Source organism: Leptidea sinapis, chromosome 1 (assembly GCF_905404315.1).
Source record: "Leptidea sinapis chromosome 1, ilLepSina1.1, whole genome shotgun sequence".
Taxonomy (NCBI): domain Eukaryota; kingdom Metazoa; phylum Arthropoda; class Insecta; order Lepidoptera; family Pieridae; genus Leptidea; species Leptidea sinapis.
The window spans coordinates 21,555,139-21,572,561 of NC_066265.1; the positions used below are offsets into that span (position 1 = coordinate 21,555,139).

The following is a 17,423-nucleotide window of genomic DNA, read 5'->3' on the forward strand; positions in this document are numbered from 1 at the left end:
TAGATATTGTAGAGTGAGTTAATTCTGTAATAGTGCAGATGAAACCGCGATACACATAATAATAATAATAACTTTATTTCCCAAACATTACAATAAATAATAGTATTTAGAAGTTAAAAATATGTTTCTAAATTACAGTTAATTACACATACATCCTGAATGTAGTTATTGAATACATAAATGTAGGATTTCTTTGAGAAGATAAATTCTTTAACCACTTGAGATACGTCAACTCACTGCAAAAAATATGTTAATAAGATTCATGAAAATAATCAATCTTAGCGGTGAACTATAACTTAATAGTGAGTTTTACAGTACATTATATTGGTCGCAGTGAAACATAGCAGCTTTGAACTGTATATTATGTCTCAGTTATATTGTCAAAGTCATTGCCATTTGACTTCATTTCTTACAATTTAACGTCCTGGATTTAGTGACATTGTAATGTCACGGGTACACTATAGTGATATTGTAAGACAATGATATTTTGACAATTTTACTGGTCGTTAGTTTACGAGGCCGTCTCTGATTGGTCTGATCGTTTCTTGTATTTATTGTATAGTCATTCTTTTTTAGTTATTATACATTAGAGTAATAAACTGATTGTCATCAAAACGAAATGATCCTTGTTCACTAGTAGGTCCTAAAAACAAATTTACATTGTTTATCACAACAAGCAGAACCGAATCGGCCCTTGTTCACTACTATTTCAACAATAATTTCAGACGGAAAATTGCATCAACGCTCCAAAGTTTACTATTATTGTTTTGCAAATTGCGTATGAAAAAAAAAATTATCAAGGAGAACGCTCGACGTCCCACACAGCTATAAATAGATTCGTGATATAACTAGATTTATTGTGATAATATCACTATAGTGCGCCCGTGACATTACAATGTCACTGAAACCAGGCCGTTAAATTGTAAGAAAGGAAGTCGATTGACAATCTACCGTGTTATTTTAATATCATGGCTTTGACAATGTAGTTACGACATATTATTGTTATATGACTATATGTTATATTGTCACCGGTCGTGAAACTTGGATATATTGCTTTGAACCTGAACGACCAAGCCTTTTGAAGATTTGTCTACGATGGTTAAGAAAAGTAGAAGCATTGGTAAGAAAATGGTTGATTCTTATTTTAGACAAATATGCACATTACACTATGGACAAATTATTGTAAAATAATGACGCATAAAGTTGGGAACACCAATTTTTTTATGAAAATAAGAGACGAGACTAGCCGGACGTTGAGCTGTTGGTAATTGATACGCCCTGCCCATTACAATGCAGTGCCACTCAGGATTCTTGACAAACTCAAAAATTCTGAGCGGCATTTCAATTGCGCTCGTGAGAGTAGAGATTACCGTGAGACATAAGATGTTAAGTCTCATTTTCCCAAAAATTCAGTCCAGTCACTAGCTACGGCGCCTTTCAGACCGAAACACAGTATGTTTACATATAACTGCTTCACGGCATACATAGACACCGTTGTGGTACCCATAATCTAGCCGGCATCCAGTGCAAAGGAGCCTCCCACTGGTAAAAGTACTGGTAAAGTTAGCGGCAAACCAACGGATCTGCTGACGTGTACGTGTTCAACGCGGAAACGCTGCCAGTTTTTTATTACATCTTAATTATTTTATTAAGTAATAGCTGACCCGACAGACGTTGTTCTGTATATAATATATAAATAATGTTTTTATATGAACATTCACAGCAGAACTGTCAAACCGTGCGTCAATAAATTCTCTCATAGAAATTATGTATGGACACATCAAAGGAAAAACAAATTTGTTGTTTTTATTTAATTTAGCTGCATTTTCCTATTTTTTCACCTTTTAAAGCTTTTCTGGAGTTCCACAAATAATTCAAGACCAAAATTAGGCAAATCGGTCCAGCCGTTCTCGAGTTTTAGCGAGACTAACGAACAGCAATTCATTTATATAATATATAAATAGGGTAAAGGACGGATACATGCCCCGGTGTTTAATAAACTATGTTAAGATTATAAGTTGTGTTGGCGCTAAGTAGTGACCGCTCCGCAGGCCTCAATGCCGCGTAAGTAATCGGAATAGGCGCCCGTGTTTTGTTCGTGTGAGCAAAAATCTTCCGCGGCGAAACTTTGACGGGCGTCATAATTATATTGGTAAGTAATTTCTATTGAATATTTTTATAACTGATCGTGGTTTCAGTCAACTTTTAGTTTCTTTGCATGCATTAGAGTTTAAATTACATTGTTTATTATGTTTTATTGCTAAATAATTTTTATTTATTTCGCAAATAAAAGGGCAAGTATCCGCATCAAAAAGGATAGTCGCCCTACTTACTGTAGCGGATAGGATTGCCCCTAGAGTGATTAAAAATTTCTTAAGAAGCAAAGACGGATTTTATTTTTTTGCTGTTTTTTCGAATTTACTTTGTCTCTCACTTGTTGTAAGTTAAATATATATCTACTTCACAGTTTTATATATTTATTCTAGATAAGCAAAATGCCTCGCAAATATAAGCGAAAACCAGACGTGGTGCCACGCAACATCAACTGGACAGAAGATAGCTTAGCACTTGCCTTCGAAGAATTGAGACACAAAAAAAAGGTATCAATGAAATTTCTCGAACATACGGAATATCCGCTCGAACCTTAAGAAGACGCTATGAAAAGAGTAACCAGCAAAATATGCTAACTCAAGGTATATTTTTGATTTAAAGGTGAATACCTAGGAGTATAAATACAAAATTCTATCTACATACCTACCTTCTTATCTGACCTTATTGGATTTTTTGTCTTTTCTAGGAAAATACCCTGTTCTTGGCTTTGAGAATGAAAAAAGACTGGTAGCTTATATATTAAAGCTCGGAGACGCCGGTTTTCCTCCTGACAGAATTGTGATTCGCCAATTTGCTTACCAGTTTGCCGAAAAGTTGGAATTAAAGCACAACTTTAATAATGAGAGTAAAATGGCTGGACCGCAATGGTTAAAAAGCTTTCTTGAAAGAATTCCTGAAATAGCTTTGAAACAAGCTGGGGGTTTATCAATTAAAAGAGCGAAGGGTCTCAACAGAACAGAAGTTGCAAATTTTTTGAAACTCTTAACAAATATTTTAACTGAGAATAATCTGCTGGATAAGCCAGATAGAATATTTAACATGGATGAAAGCGGTCTCCAAGTCAATAATAAAATTGGTAAGGTATTAGCTAAGAAAGGTGCTAAAGCAGTTAAATCAGTTACTTCCGGTGAAAAAGGAGAAACAATTACTGTTGTTGCTTGTTGCAACGCTATTGGTAATTTTCTCCCGCCGGTTCTGATTTTTAAAGGTGTAAATAAGAAACCAGTATTCGAAGAGGGACAAGGATTGGCCTTAAGATTTGAATGGTCAGGGCGAATGCGAGGCGGATCGGAAATTAAAGATTTGCGGGCTAACTCGACATGCGAAATGTTCATTAAATAGTTGCTGCAGATCTGAAGAATTGCTTTTATCATTACTGAATTGATCTCTTGACATCGGTCAAGTTATTTCTCCATGTTGCCCATCAAGTATAATTGTAAAAATTTAAGCTGTGCATCTTCTTGAGGTTGTAGTAATCCAATATGATGGTGAATCTGTCCTTATATCTACAATATCAAAAGCAAAGCCCGTATTACTGATTTATAAACACTTTTTTTAGAATTAGCATACACAATAAATAGGAACAAGTATAGTACGTATGTTATTCTTCTACTGTATTGTGTGTAAGTATGTAAATAAATAAATACCTTGAATGTCGGATTAAATCCTTGTTCTTAGATGTCTGCCCCAAATGAGGTCATTTAGAAACAAACATTGTATTTTTGAGTGTTTTCTAGAACATGGCAGCACAATTCTTGCGTTTCTCCGCAGAATACTCGCAAACAACGTCCATCGGCCCAATGCGAAAGCTAGTATGCAAGCAGTGCTACAGTACAGTATAAGTACTGCAATCGTATCGAAACGGTGCTCGATTCAAATCAGTACTTCATAAATTTCTTCTGGTACGTCGAAAATTAACTATAAGTTTTTGATCTCTGAGGTTTTACTGGACGATTTCGTATTGCCAGCCTATCCGTTTTACTGGCTGCTACGCTTTGCTTTTGTGATTCATAGCACCATATTTGCTCTTGTCATTCATAGCACCATATTCGATCCATACTAACGCTGTTCTTTTCTTCAGTCCTTTCATTCGCAATGTTTCGAATCCTAGTTGCATTACGTCTTTGTCAGGAATAATTTGATGGTCTTAGTCGTGACATTGTTAATGATAATATCGGCACAATAAGGTAATAGTCACTCGCACACCTGAAACAAAGACACCAACCAGTCAACTTGAATAACATGATGTGCACTGTCAGTTGTATTTTATTACTCATGTAGCGTGAAACTAACAAAAAACTTAATTGAATTCTTTCTATTCTCGAGATGTCATGAAAATGTCAATCCATACAAAATGTATCAGAAAATAATTCTTTTTTAAAACAATATTTTTTCGTAATTTTTTCGATATTTTATTACTTATTATCCTATTCCGGACTAAGAGAAATCCAAAAAAACAAACAACAGAAAAATTGGTCTAGCCGTTCTTGAGTTATAAATGGTGTAACTAACACGACTTTGTTTTATATATATATAGATTATAGATAGAAGATAGATTGATAGATTATTTACATTATTCATATTAAATATTGTAAGTAAAGTTATAAGCAGTGTATTGTTGTAAATAAATATAATGTTGTTTATAGTTTTAAGTAATATTGGAACAATGTTCGCATAATACCTTTATTTATTTACTTACACTATGTGTACATTGATGAATCTACGTTACTCACTAACTGGATAACAGTTTTTGAAAATTAAATATTTTTTTTTGCTTAGATACTTTTTGTGTTCATTGAGAATTTTTTTGCATCACTTTATTTAGGTTGTAATAAATAATATTTGTAAAATAATGAAGCTGATAATTAAATCAATGAATTTGCAAGCATTTCTTGTTACTTTTTCATTAAAACTAAGCCTTTTTAGAATTTGGTGGTACTTGGTAGAATGTTATAACTTTTGGCACAATGTTTCACCAAAACGAATAAAGCTATAATATAATCAAAATATTTGTACAGAACAAAATTTGCCACAATAGTAAATGCTCTATTCTATTGTGAAATATAAAAATAATAAAAATTATCTGTATACTATATAAATCTGTCAGCCCCTCAGGTCAAATTTTTGTGTGTTTGACATCTTTGGATATTTTTTTTTAATCAAAACTCAACCGACTTCAAGAAAAACTATTCCAAAACAATAGATATGCACTAAAAAGTATATTAATATTGCTTATTTTTATACAATCTAATAAATGTATTTGATTGATATAACAATAGTTTCAATTATTGTTATTTTTGGAATCAATGTCCTCCCGCCTCTCGCCTCGTCACGTCGCGTGTGTGATTAAAGCACATCTCACCTATAACTATGTTTATACGATTCGAAACTTTCTAATGCAGCAATGATCGTAAGTGCATTGCAATTTGATTACAGAGAGTTAGAAATTCTGCCACAGATCGCAAGCACCCTTCATCCTCATATTCGACTACGACAATTACTTGACCATAACGACGTTACGGTAGGTGACTCAAATATCTGGATAGCATATAAAGGTTTAGCTGAGTATCGTTAATTTGCTCCTAAGAATTGAAGCGTTCCGTTACTTTGTAATTGATTCCATTGTCAGAACCTCACCAAACTCTCATCAAACCACTGTTGAAGTGCATCCATTCCAATAAAAAAAATTGAAATTGGTTGGCGTTTTATTGAGTTATTCGTCCATTTGTCGCGCACATACTTAATGCAAATTTAAGACTATCGTTTTCTCATAGATCCCATCAAGACTGGACCAAAACCGAAACACGAGAAGCATCAGTTTTTAAATAAAAAAGAATCATCAGAATTGATTCACCTGTCGAAAGTTCTGAGGTTAAAAGCATAAAAAAATACAGTCGAATTGAGAGCCTCCTCCTTTCTTGAAGTCAGTTAATAAATAGATATGTGACCTTTCTTTTCTTCTGAACATTCAAACATCCTTGACTGATTGTTTTAACGATAGACTTGGTATAGACTAGCGTACAGACACCTCATACTCAGATATTGCCTGACCAATTTTGATGTTTTCAATGTGTACGTTAGCTAGTGATTAGTTCTTCTCTCTTGCACGCTTTATTAGTTCTTCTCTCTTGTCTTTACGCTAGTATATTGTAAGTTTATGGTTTTCACTATATATTTTATTCGAAGATAAGTTCTATCAAAATCAATCAAAAAGTATTGGAAGACAATCATTGACTACAATATAGTCGAATTATAATAACTGACTTCATTTGATAGAATAAGATTAAAAGAGCAATTACATATAAAACGCAGACATAATTATCTAATTAGGAACCTTGACGTTACTAAAGACGATTCTATTATTATCAGTAATAATATCTTTGTCAATATTGAAGTCACAATGTACCCTTATAAGCGAAAAATAAATACTTATATGTAATAAAGCAATGTAATTATTTGTATAACTCTTCATTCCGTTATTAGATGATAGAGGGAAAGCATTTCGAAATGTGATCTGGGAATTTATTAGTAAAATATATTATTATTTCAACAATGGCGAAACTAGAAGCAATTGTTCTTCAAAATTATAAAATAGAAGGCGATAAAGAAGAAGTTACAGAAAGTTCTCCCTTAAAAGTAAACAATGTCGTTGAAAATATTAAAGTAAATGCTGAAAAACAAACATTTGCTGAGAAAATTAAACATGTTATAAAAAATATATCTGTTGAACCAATTTTAGCTTGCTATATAATGCCCAGTGTGCTATCATCATTAGCAATACAGAATCTAAATCTTGATAAAGTTTGTAGAGTCAATTTAAATTTTAGTAACGAAATATGTGAAGCATTAAAAGCTAGAAACGTTGAAAATTACACAAAACATGAAGAGGAAGTACAAACTGTTATGGCTGGTATACAAGCTTGGAAGAATGTTATACAAACAGTTATTCCAGTTTTAATAATTCTATTTGTGGGAGCTTGGAGCGACAAAACTGGAAGACGAAAAGCTTGCATCCTAATGCCAATTTTTGGAGAGATGATGAGTTGTATTGGATTTATTGTTAACACCTATTTCTTTTACGAATTGCCTGCTGAGGTAGCAGCTCTAACTGAATGCATATTTCCTGCATTTACTGGTGGATGGTACACAAATTATATAGGTATATTTAGCTATATTAGTGATATAACTACAGTAGAAGATAGGACATACAGGGTTGGTATCGTGAATTTGTGCTCATCTCTGGGTTATCCAATAGGGAGTGCTTTGAGTGGAATAATGCTAAAATGGTTTGGTTATTATGGTGTATTTTCGGTATCGGCTGCACTATACCTATTTAGTATATTATATGGATATTTTTGTCTTCGTGATCCTGAATTTAAAAGGGAAAAAGTGGTATGAAATTTTTAAAATCAATGTTAACCAAAGAGATTCAAGGTTTAACTATAGAGTTGTCAATATGAAGTTTTATAAACCCAAGCAAAAATGTCCATATTTAGATTCTAATTGATTAATACGTATTTGAATAATTAGAACATATTTCAACTATCTAACGGCAGATAATGCGCTACTTAGAACTACTGTAAAGTGTCAAATTAATAATTAAAAATTAATAAGTAAAATAAAATTACTACGAATATAAAAAATACCAATTCCAGCCATTCTACCGGAATGAGACTTAAAAGATCGGAACCTGCAAATAGGAATTTTTATTTTAACGATTATTTACTTAACGCCACAATCTTGCGAACAACAAGCACGACCTGTCAGTAGAATGTGACTCAAGTCAATATATTAATAAAGCGTGTTCTTACGTCTTCGGTTTCTTTGAATCTTTACTTGAATCTCTTTGATGTTAACTTATTTTCTTTGTAAGCGAGAATATGATCTTTATGACATACAAAATTCTTATTATTTCAGTCCAATAAGGGTTGCTGTAGCTTTTTCACCGAGTTTTTTGATTTGAATTTAGCAAAAGAAACATTCTCAGTGGCTTTCAAAACAGGCTCGAGAAAAAGACGACTACGACTTTGCCTTCTTTTATTATCAGTTTGGGTAGTGTTTGGACCCCTTCAAGGTAAAATAAATGCTTAACTTAATTATACTTCTTATCAAAGCAGTGCATAACTTTTATTTTGTTCTTTTTAGGGGAATTTGCAATCATGTATCTTTTTGTTAGATATAGATTTAATTGGGCTGAGATGGAGTTCAGTTGGTGGTGTTCGTATAGCATGATCACAAACTTAATCGGTATGTTTAAATATTCTGAGTTTTTTTTATGTTTTAATTGGTTTGTTATGTTCATGAAAGAGAGAGATACAAAGGAAAGCAAGTACAAATTTCTAATTGCTTAACTTGTACGTTAAAAATTTTGACTCAGTTTACTGAGTATTGTTATTTAATATACTTTGTGAGGAAAGTTATTCTTTTCCGCACTAGTGCTTTTTGTTTATTTGCATTGGTGTGTTTAACTTTTCCTCGACAGTTGTTTTTGTTTTATTAATTGTTTTTTTTTTTTTTCAATTTTCAGGAACAACGTTCTCAATATCCCTTTTTAGTAAATACTTAAAACTTGATGATACTATATTGGGAATTATTTCTTCCTTGAGTAAGATAGCAGCATCGTTTGCTTACGCGTTTGCAAGAACTGACTTTGAGATTTATATGGGTGAGTAAAATATAAAAACAATCATATTATTGACACAGTAAATTAAATACTTACTTTCAAATAACTACTACTCAATGAATACTCGGTTGGTATTTGCTCATTGACTTATTCTCTGAAACCTAGAGACTCTAGACTTTGATTTGCCTCGAGATTTTATATTTATAAATGGGGGCTCTTCACTTCCTCAGTTAACTTCATGAGCATTTGTATCACATCTGGTCTACGTAACTTTTATAATAACAGGATTGTTTAAGAATTAGTTGTTTAAAGTAGAGTATTTCGTTTGTGAGTAGATACCCTTATGTTGATTGTAAAATGGTTACATTCATCATTATACCTCTCAATATTTTATTCACAGCAATATGGGCTTATCCTTTTTCAAAAGTACTATTTTATATATTGATAATATAATTGATAATTAAATTAAAATATATTAATAATTATTTCAGCACCATTACTGGAGATTTTAAACGGTACTTCATTCATTGCAATGAGAGCTATAGCTACTAAACTAGTTGACAGTGAAGAAATTGGTAAGTACAAAGCTAAGATTAACGGCCGGTCTCAATAATCTATCTACAGTAAAACTCGGTTAGCTACAAGAGTTTATCGGTAACTTCCAAACTATCTGTTACTACCGTCTCAATATTAAAATTCTCGCAAGGCTAAATACAGTTAAAGAAAGATCGGTCTTTGATAAACGTCTCCCTCTCGCGCGTTCTTTTTTTATATTTTGACAAAACGGCTGTGTTATTTGTTGACAAACAAATATTTTGAATTTGAATTTACTTTCGCAATATAATTTTAAGAAATATAGTGCTTCATTTTAAGTTCTACCTAAAATTTATACATAAAAATGGTACAGTTTATAAATGAGATAATCTTTAAAATACTGAAGCCGAGAATAATCATACGCAATTAACGCAGTATGACATTTGGCCGTAGATAACGCTAACGACCAATCATGGTTATTATTTTATTAATATAATTCATTAACACTCGTTTTATTAAATCAGTTCAGTAAATTCAGTGTTTGAAAACTCACTTTTATAATTTATACGGCTATACCACAGTAGACATATGTACCAGTACGGAAACTACCTACAAACGTTCGAAATGACACACACACACACAGACATGCGCATCGACGAGGCCCCTAAGCACAGTAGACATATGTATCACAGTACGGAAACTAAGCCTTGTTGATAAAATACTTATCTATATGTGCGCACACTCAATTGAAGCAATAGGGTTGTCGGGTTATTTTTCTAACCGACTTTAAAAAAGGAGTTTTGGAACGAAGTTCCTTAAGGGGCGTTGCAGAGCGTAAGAAAGTAAAAAGCGTAAGATTTTTATGCATAATGTATCTATGATAGCTATACAGTTTATATTGCAATATTATAATCTACATGATGACTGTTAACATTTTATTGAATTTTTTTCTTGGAATTTTTTTATGGAATGTTATTTTTTAATTGAAATATTTTCTTTTTGAAATATTGACGGGAAGCTTTGAAATAGGTTTTTTTAAGCTTTGTCCGTTGAAATTTCACTTCTACCACAGTGTTAAGAAACTCTTCCCTGCAGTCATCCCACGAACATGTCTAGACGGGTCAATTATTGTTTTCGTGAGTGTTAATAACGAATATGACATCTATTTTGAGATCCGAGATGGCGGATGTGACTTTTACAATAAAATCAAATTGGTTTTCATTTTTGAGATTTTCAGGAGTGTCGAGATTTTCGGGAGTGGAAATACAAATATGACATCCATTTCAAGATCCAAGATGGCGGATGTGATATTTTCATTAAAATCAATATGGGTATCATTTTTGAGATTTTCGGGAGTGTCGGTGAACACACAATTTTATTTCAACACCCACCCAACAACATCATAATATTGTGCGGCGGCCATCTTGGATATCAAAAATGATCACAAAATCGTTCTCTGCACCCTCGAGAACCTCGGATACGATACCCATATTGCTGAAATCATAATTTTGTGCGGCGGCCATCTTGGATTTCAAAAATGATCACGAAATCGTTCTCTGCACCCTCGAGAACCTCGGATACGATACCCATATTGCTGAAATCATAATTATGTGCGGCGACCATCATGGATTTCAAAAATGATCACACAATCGTTCTCTGCACCCTCGACAGCCTCGGACACGATATCCATATTGCTGAAATCATAATTATGAGCGGCGGCCATCTTTGAATTCAAAAATGATCACAGAATCGTTCTCTGCACCCTCGAGAACCTCGGACACGATATCCATATTGCTGAAATCATAATTATGTGCGGCGACCATCATGGATTTCAAAAATGATCACACAATCGTTCTCTGCACCCTCGACAGCCTCGGACACGATATCCATATTGCTGAAATCATAATTATGAGCGGCGGCCATCTTTGAATTCAAAAATGATCACAGAATCGTTCTCTGCACCCTCGAGAACCTCGGACACGATATCCATATTGCTGAAATCATAATTTTGTGCGGCGGCCATCTTGGATTTCAAAAATGATCACATAATCGTTCTCTGCACCTTCGAGAACCTCGGACACGATACCCATAATGTTGTGATCAAAATTTTGCGGGGCGGCCATCTTGGAATTTAAAAAAAAACCTGCACGATACAAGGCTAGTAGGGAAGACCGAGAGTAAAAAATACTCTTCCTCAATCGGTGTCAATCGCTCTCCCTTAAACAAAAACGTCTCAAATATCCGTGACGTTCTTTTTCGTTTAATTTGTAAAAAAAAAATACCCTTATGCGCCTAAAGTAGTTTCACTTCAAAATGCAAAAAAATATCACAGCATTTCGTACTCTTGCGCAACCGTTTTTATAAAATATAACGCGGTCCTTCCGGGTTGGTGTCGTTGACCCGCATAGCTCGGCTACTGTCTCAGCCATGCCCGTGTCGAACGTATATGTACCGCTATAGATAAATACGTTCGAGTGAGTTTTGCCTAAAGTGTTGGGAAAACCTCGCCTTAATCTCCCTCTCCCTCTTCTTGGATAAAAACGTCCCACATTTTCGTGACATTTTATTGGCACATATAGACACTGGATTTAGAAATGGTCCCAAATTCGTTTTCTGCACCCTGAAGAACCTCGGATACGATATCCATATTGTAGAAATCATAATATTGTGGCGGTCATCTTGGATTTAAAAAATGATCCCAAATTCGTCCTTTTTTCTATAGCTCTACCTATCTATGGTAAGCGGTAAGTAAATCAAATTTGAAGATATAAATTTCTATCTATCTTGAAAGAGAAGGCCAAACTGGCTCTAAAAAGCTTGGTGTACTCAGTAAGGCAAAACAGTACTTCATTAAATAATGGATTATTCAGTGATGTAGTGTTTCGCCTGACTATATAAGGCGCAAATTCGGCCTCACATCGAGTACTCTTTCAAAATCATAAAATTAGTTAGGTTTATATATTTTACAGTTCGAAAACATTATAAACATTGTTCAAACAAACAGAATTTACACATTTTAGCGAAACTGCAATCGCATGGCTATTCTTTATGAAAGTATCATCAATTACGTATATATCTTGACAGGTAAGGTCAACTCTCTCTTCGGCCTAGCTGAGGCAATGACTCCCTTGCTATACGGACCTCTGTACTCAAGTTTCTACATCGCAACATTTAAAGTACTTCCGGGTGCGGTGTTCTTACTGGGGGCTGCACTTACAGTGCCTTCTATATTTATACTTGGGTAAGAATTTTGTAGCCTTCTGTTTTTATGGACGAGGAGGACAAACGAGCAGGTCATATGATTTTAAGTGATCACCGCCGCCCACATTCTCTTGTAACAACAGAGGAGTCACAGGATCTTTGCCGGCCTTTTAGAAAGGTTATCCAGTGGCGCTTGTTTAAGCATTTTTGTGTTTCGGTGTGAAAGTCTTCGTAATAACTCATCTAACATGACTAAATATATTGTCGATGAACCTTTTACGGGTCTCGTCACATTTTCTCACAAAAAAATACGAATGACAAATAATCTTTTTTTTTTTATGGAAAAGGAGGACAAACGAACGTACGGGTTACCTGGTGTTAAGTGATCATTGCCGCCCACAATTCTTGCAACAACAGAGGAATCACAGATGCGTGGTTCTGTACCCTCCCCATTATACGACGGCCGGCCCCAGCGAGAATGCTCGGAGAGGGATTCTCCGACTCTGGTAGAGCCGGTGCCCTAGGGTAATATCTATTTAAGGACCACTGGCATATTCTAGTGGAGGGAGGAGGGGGATAGCCTCCGGTCGTCGATATTGTATAATATTATATAATCTTAAGCTGGATATTGGATATTGAAATCGGCTGTTAGTCGTATGAATCAATCCATCCATCCCTTGTGTCTTGTGAGCCTAAGGTAAGGTGACCTTTAAAGTGTATTATTTTTTCATAAATAATACTAAAAAACCTGTCCATTTATTTTAAGACCAGCTGATACCCACGACTTCGTCCACAAATGACTGAGCATGGAGTGCTTTTAAAAAGTGTTGTTTCTTAAAACTTTAATAACTATAACCATAATATAATTAAATGAAGAAATCGAAATATTTTATTTGTTAAGGGCCAAGTGTCTGAGAAATAAAACTTCGAAGACTAAATCGTAAACTATCCAGTAGTTGTTCTGTGAAGTGCGCATAAATGAAAGCCTCTGCCATTTTATTTATATAATATTGGAAGGATACATCGATACTTTAAAATTACACAATTCTGTAAGATTTCTCAATCATTTAGTAACTTCTGTGACACTCAATTGATGGTATTTAATCATGATTCATTCAATAACATGTTTCAAAACAGTTATAATTATGAAATGAGATCTCAAATGTTTCTTGTCTACTTTTTCCGATGCCGATGTTCCTTCGACTTTCCAGTACAACGTGTTTACAGAAGTTTAAAAACAACAACCTAATTTTCAACAAATATTTTTTGTATTTTATTGAAATGTATTTGTTGACCAGAATTCAAAAGAGCTGTTTGGAGATTGTTGAGGGAGTTCAGAGAATTCTCATGTTCTTTAAATTCTATGTAATTTTTTTCGCACTTAGATTTTTATTTTATTCCTTTAATATTATAATACGGATTTAACTCATTTCTGCGCATGCTATGACGAGGACTGGATGACCAAATATAAATAAATAAATGAATGATATTACGATAATTATTGTTGCTTTTGCCATAAATTTAAAAAATGTAATTAATTTTAGGTGGCTCTACTTTGCACAAAAAAAGGACAAAACCAGGGGAGAGAGAAGTAAAGAGAGAGAAAACACCACTGATAAGACTGATTGTAAATAGTATAATATTGTTTAGATTGTTATTGTAAATATTATTCTTATATTTATCTATGACTTAAATTACTCTAGTGATAATTATTTAAGGATTAGTGTTTGAGTGGAAAAGTTGGTACCTATATTTATTATAAATGTATAAGTAACAATTAATGAAGATAATTTATCTGTCTATTTCAATATAAAAGATTAAATTTGATATGTTTGTATCACAGAAATCTAAATAAGAAGATGCTAGGAATGACAAACCTGTACTAAATAACCCTTTGCATAAAGTATAACTTTACCCTATTTAACGAACATGTCTATCTGCCAGTACAAAGTCCTATAAAAATTGGCCAGCCATTTCGGAAATTAGCCTAATTAAAAATTTAAAATGATAACGTGGAAATATTAAAGATATTTCATTAAATAAAACGATGCTCTTTTATTATTTCGAACATCATTTCACAGGTACTATTTATAGTATGTTTGAATTAATTAAAATTAATGTAGAGAATCATATTAAACTAAAGTCTGTATGGGACTTCCTCTGAGTGGAATTCGGATATAAATCGTGCATCTTTGATAATCCTTCAAAATTTCGGGATTTATTCATTTATAGTTGTATGGTTACCTATTTATTATACCTATCTTTATATTTGTATGAATATAACAAAAAAGCACAATATTTCTTTTATTTTAATTATATTGATATTGATATAATATATTTGAATGCAGAATTAAGATCATCTGACGGAAAACATAAAATCATGATCCTAAAAAAGCGGATTTTAAGCACCGCTATAATATTTTACCTATACTTGCCATAAATACTGAAACCAAAGTATTTTTTTATGACAATAAGGGACGAGACGAGAAGGAGGTTCAGTTGATGGTAAGTGATACGCCCTGCCCATGACAATGCAGTGCCGCTCAGGATTCTTGAAAAACCCGGACTTTCTGAGCGGCACTGCAATAGCCCTCGTCTCCTTGAAACATAAGATTTTAAGTCTCGTTTGAAGAAATAGGCGCCGTTGTGGTACCCATAATCTAGCCAGCTTCCTGTGCAAAGGAGTCTCCCACTGGTTATTATCTAACATTTAACACCCTTATTAACATACAACATAGCATACTCGTAGTCTGCCGATCGTTCGTTATCTTAATAAATAGACACTAATAATATATTTGATCCAAGACAATAATCGAAGTTCTACTTCGTTATTTGAAGTTTCCTAATAATTATTATATTTGCCTTTAGTGAAAGATAAGAGTGCAAACAACATTTGGATAAGCGATATTGCCTGCTTTTGTTTGGGCTCAAATTATACCCTTTTGAGAATTAAATAATGATGATGCATTTAAAAATTAAACCTGCTTGCGTGTGGCAAACATTAAAACAAGTAGAGCCGATATAGAAACTCATTTTCCGTTCTTTGTCAAGGAATGAGACCATAAGTTAGGTTGTCTGCAATGTGCTTTAAACTCATTTTAATTTCTGATGTAATAAGAACTAACGGTCTTATTCATAATGACCTATCGGAGGTCTGAAGCCTCGCTAATAGACGCTTGTTAAAAATTGTATTCATAATCGCATATTAGAGCTAAAACGCTCATTATCTCTTCGATAAAGCTGACGTAACTCATAGTACTTAACTATGTTATAGGATGTTTCTATAAACCTATTTTAAGCCCTCGATGGTAAAACACATTGCCAAAATCGATCAGCTGTCTCGTATTAGATGTTCGTTTTTCAATTTCGAATACAGAAGTATCCATCTCTACTCTGTGATTTTTTATGAGACTTTTACCTTTGACAGCTGACAAACCATCGACATTGAAAAGATGTCTTGTTTCCATAGACAGATTCTCTTTAAATCAGTTAAAATCATATTTTTTTGTACAAAGTGGCAACATTGCGTACTATAGAGACGTATCAGTTATTGGAGGTTTATCAAAGGATTATGTATAAAGAATTTTATCGAACGCTCAATAGGCTTATAACAACAACACGTTTTAACTAATATATTCTTCGATAAGCGTTTTCTTATGAATAAGGCGGTATGACATTAAAGTTTAAGTAATATAATAGTAAATATAACATAGACCGTATAACACAAATTGTTATCCAAAATTTATTACCAAAATAGCAAAAACTCTTTTAGTTACTCGAGTGAGATTCAACATAGATTTTTTAGATATTTCATGATTATCATCAGTTACCAGTTGCGTAAAACCAACAGCTGAAACACATTCTGAATCTTTTAATACGTTTTACAGCTAATAATATGAATCTAGCGACCATTATGGCCGTGTACTTAAAATATGTCTTTAAGTTATAAAAGAATTGTTTATTATTACTAACAAAATATTCTATTTAAGGAGACATTTGTATTTATAACAATCTTTGTTTGTTACTTACTTCCAGTTTTAACACAGGCAAAAATTATTTCCTGTATTCTCAGTAAGAGGGAAAGATATTCACAGAAAAAAAGATAAAATTTCAATACAATATAAAACAAGAAAAAATATTACTTTTTCTATTAAATTTAGACACATTTTGCGATCTGAGAATCTAAATTTCAATGCCTCTATTTCCTGTTATACTAGTAATGAAGATAGGTAGTAGCTTTCACTGAACAAACATATGAAAACTCTTAGGCAGTGAACAGAGCAAGAACTTCTTATGTGTGTGTATCTGTAAATTTATTTGTTGTAAATTATTATAGATGGGAGAAGAGCTGTGACAAGGAAATAGCACTCTTAATATTTCTAGATTAATGTATAATAACATAGAGACAACCACAACAACCACGCTCATAAATTGTCTGAAGCAAAACTCTTCCTGCGCATCTATTAGGTATAGTCTTTGTTAGGTTACGTTTCGGCCGCGCTTTGAATACAACGCCACGCAATGACAGAGTTATCCTAACCAAAGGATGGGGTGTCGTATTTCAGGTAAGTGCCCCCTTAAATCGACAAAATTGTGTAACTTGATTATTTCAATTGCTTTAACAAAATGTTCTTGCGTTGTGTTCGCGTTCGAGCTTCTAATGAGCGTATGTAACCTACTTTGAACATTACAGCCACGAAATAAGGTTTTAATTTGAATGAATGTTTTGATGTTATCTGTACAAATTAATATATATAGTATATACAACGCCGCTCGGACATATTTTGACGACCTTCTAATAGGCGTTTGTGAGTGTAGTTGTTTATAGCACGTCAATTCATTTCTAATATTTTTTTTCTAGTACATTTCTTGTATATTTTGTGTGTTTTTCATCCACTAACATCGTGTATCATTCATTCGAATAAGATTTTCAGAATCAGATATCTGCTACTGC

The 17,423-nt window shown here is 33.3% G+C and overlaps 1 protein-coding gene across 1 annotated transcript; it reads left to right on the forward strand.

Moving 5' to 3' along the window:
- The first annotated feature begins 6,663 nt into the window (after positions 1-6,663).
- On the forward strand, positions 6,664-14,514 carry LOC126964888 (uncharacterized). The gene is made up of 7 exons (XM_050808206.1): positions 6,664-7,253; positions 8,007-8,185; positions 8,257-8,358; positions 8,639-8,776; positions 9,226-9,309; positions 12,353-12,509; positions 14,014-14,514. Exons 1-7 carry the CDS (start codon positions 6,664-6,666, stop codon positions 14,102-14,104), a joined length of 1,341 nt encoding a protein of 446 aa, XP_050664163.1. The 3' UTR covers positions 14,105-14,514.
- Positions 14,515-17,423: the final 2,909 nt, after the last annotated feature.

Excerpts from the sequence above, each read along its gene's own strand:
- LOC126964888 (XM_050808206.1), top strand. The coding sequence starts at position 6,664 with ATGGCGAAACTAGAAGCAATTGTTCTTCAAAATTATAAAATAGAAGGC. Across the intron at positions 8,359-8,638 it reads CATGATCACAAACTTAATCG|GAACAACGTTCTCAATATCC; the intron begins GTATGTTTAAAT and ends TTCAATTTTCAG. Across the intron at positions 9,310-12,352 it reads AGTTGACAGTGAAGAAATTG|GTAAGGTCAACTCTCTCTTC; the intron begins GTAAGTACAAAG and ends ATATCTTGACAG.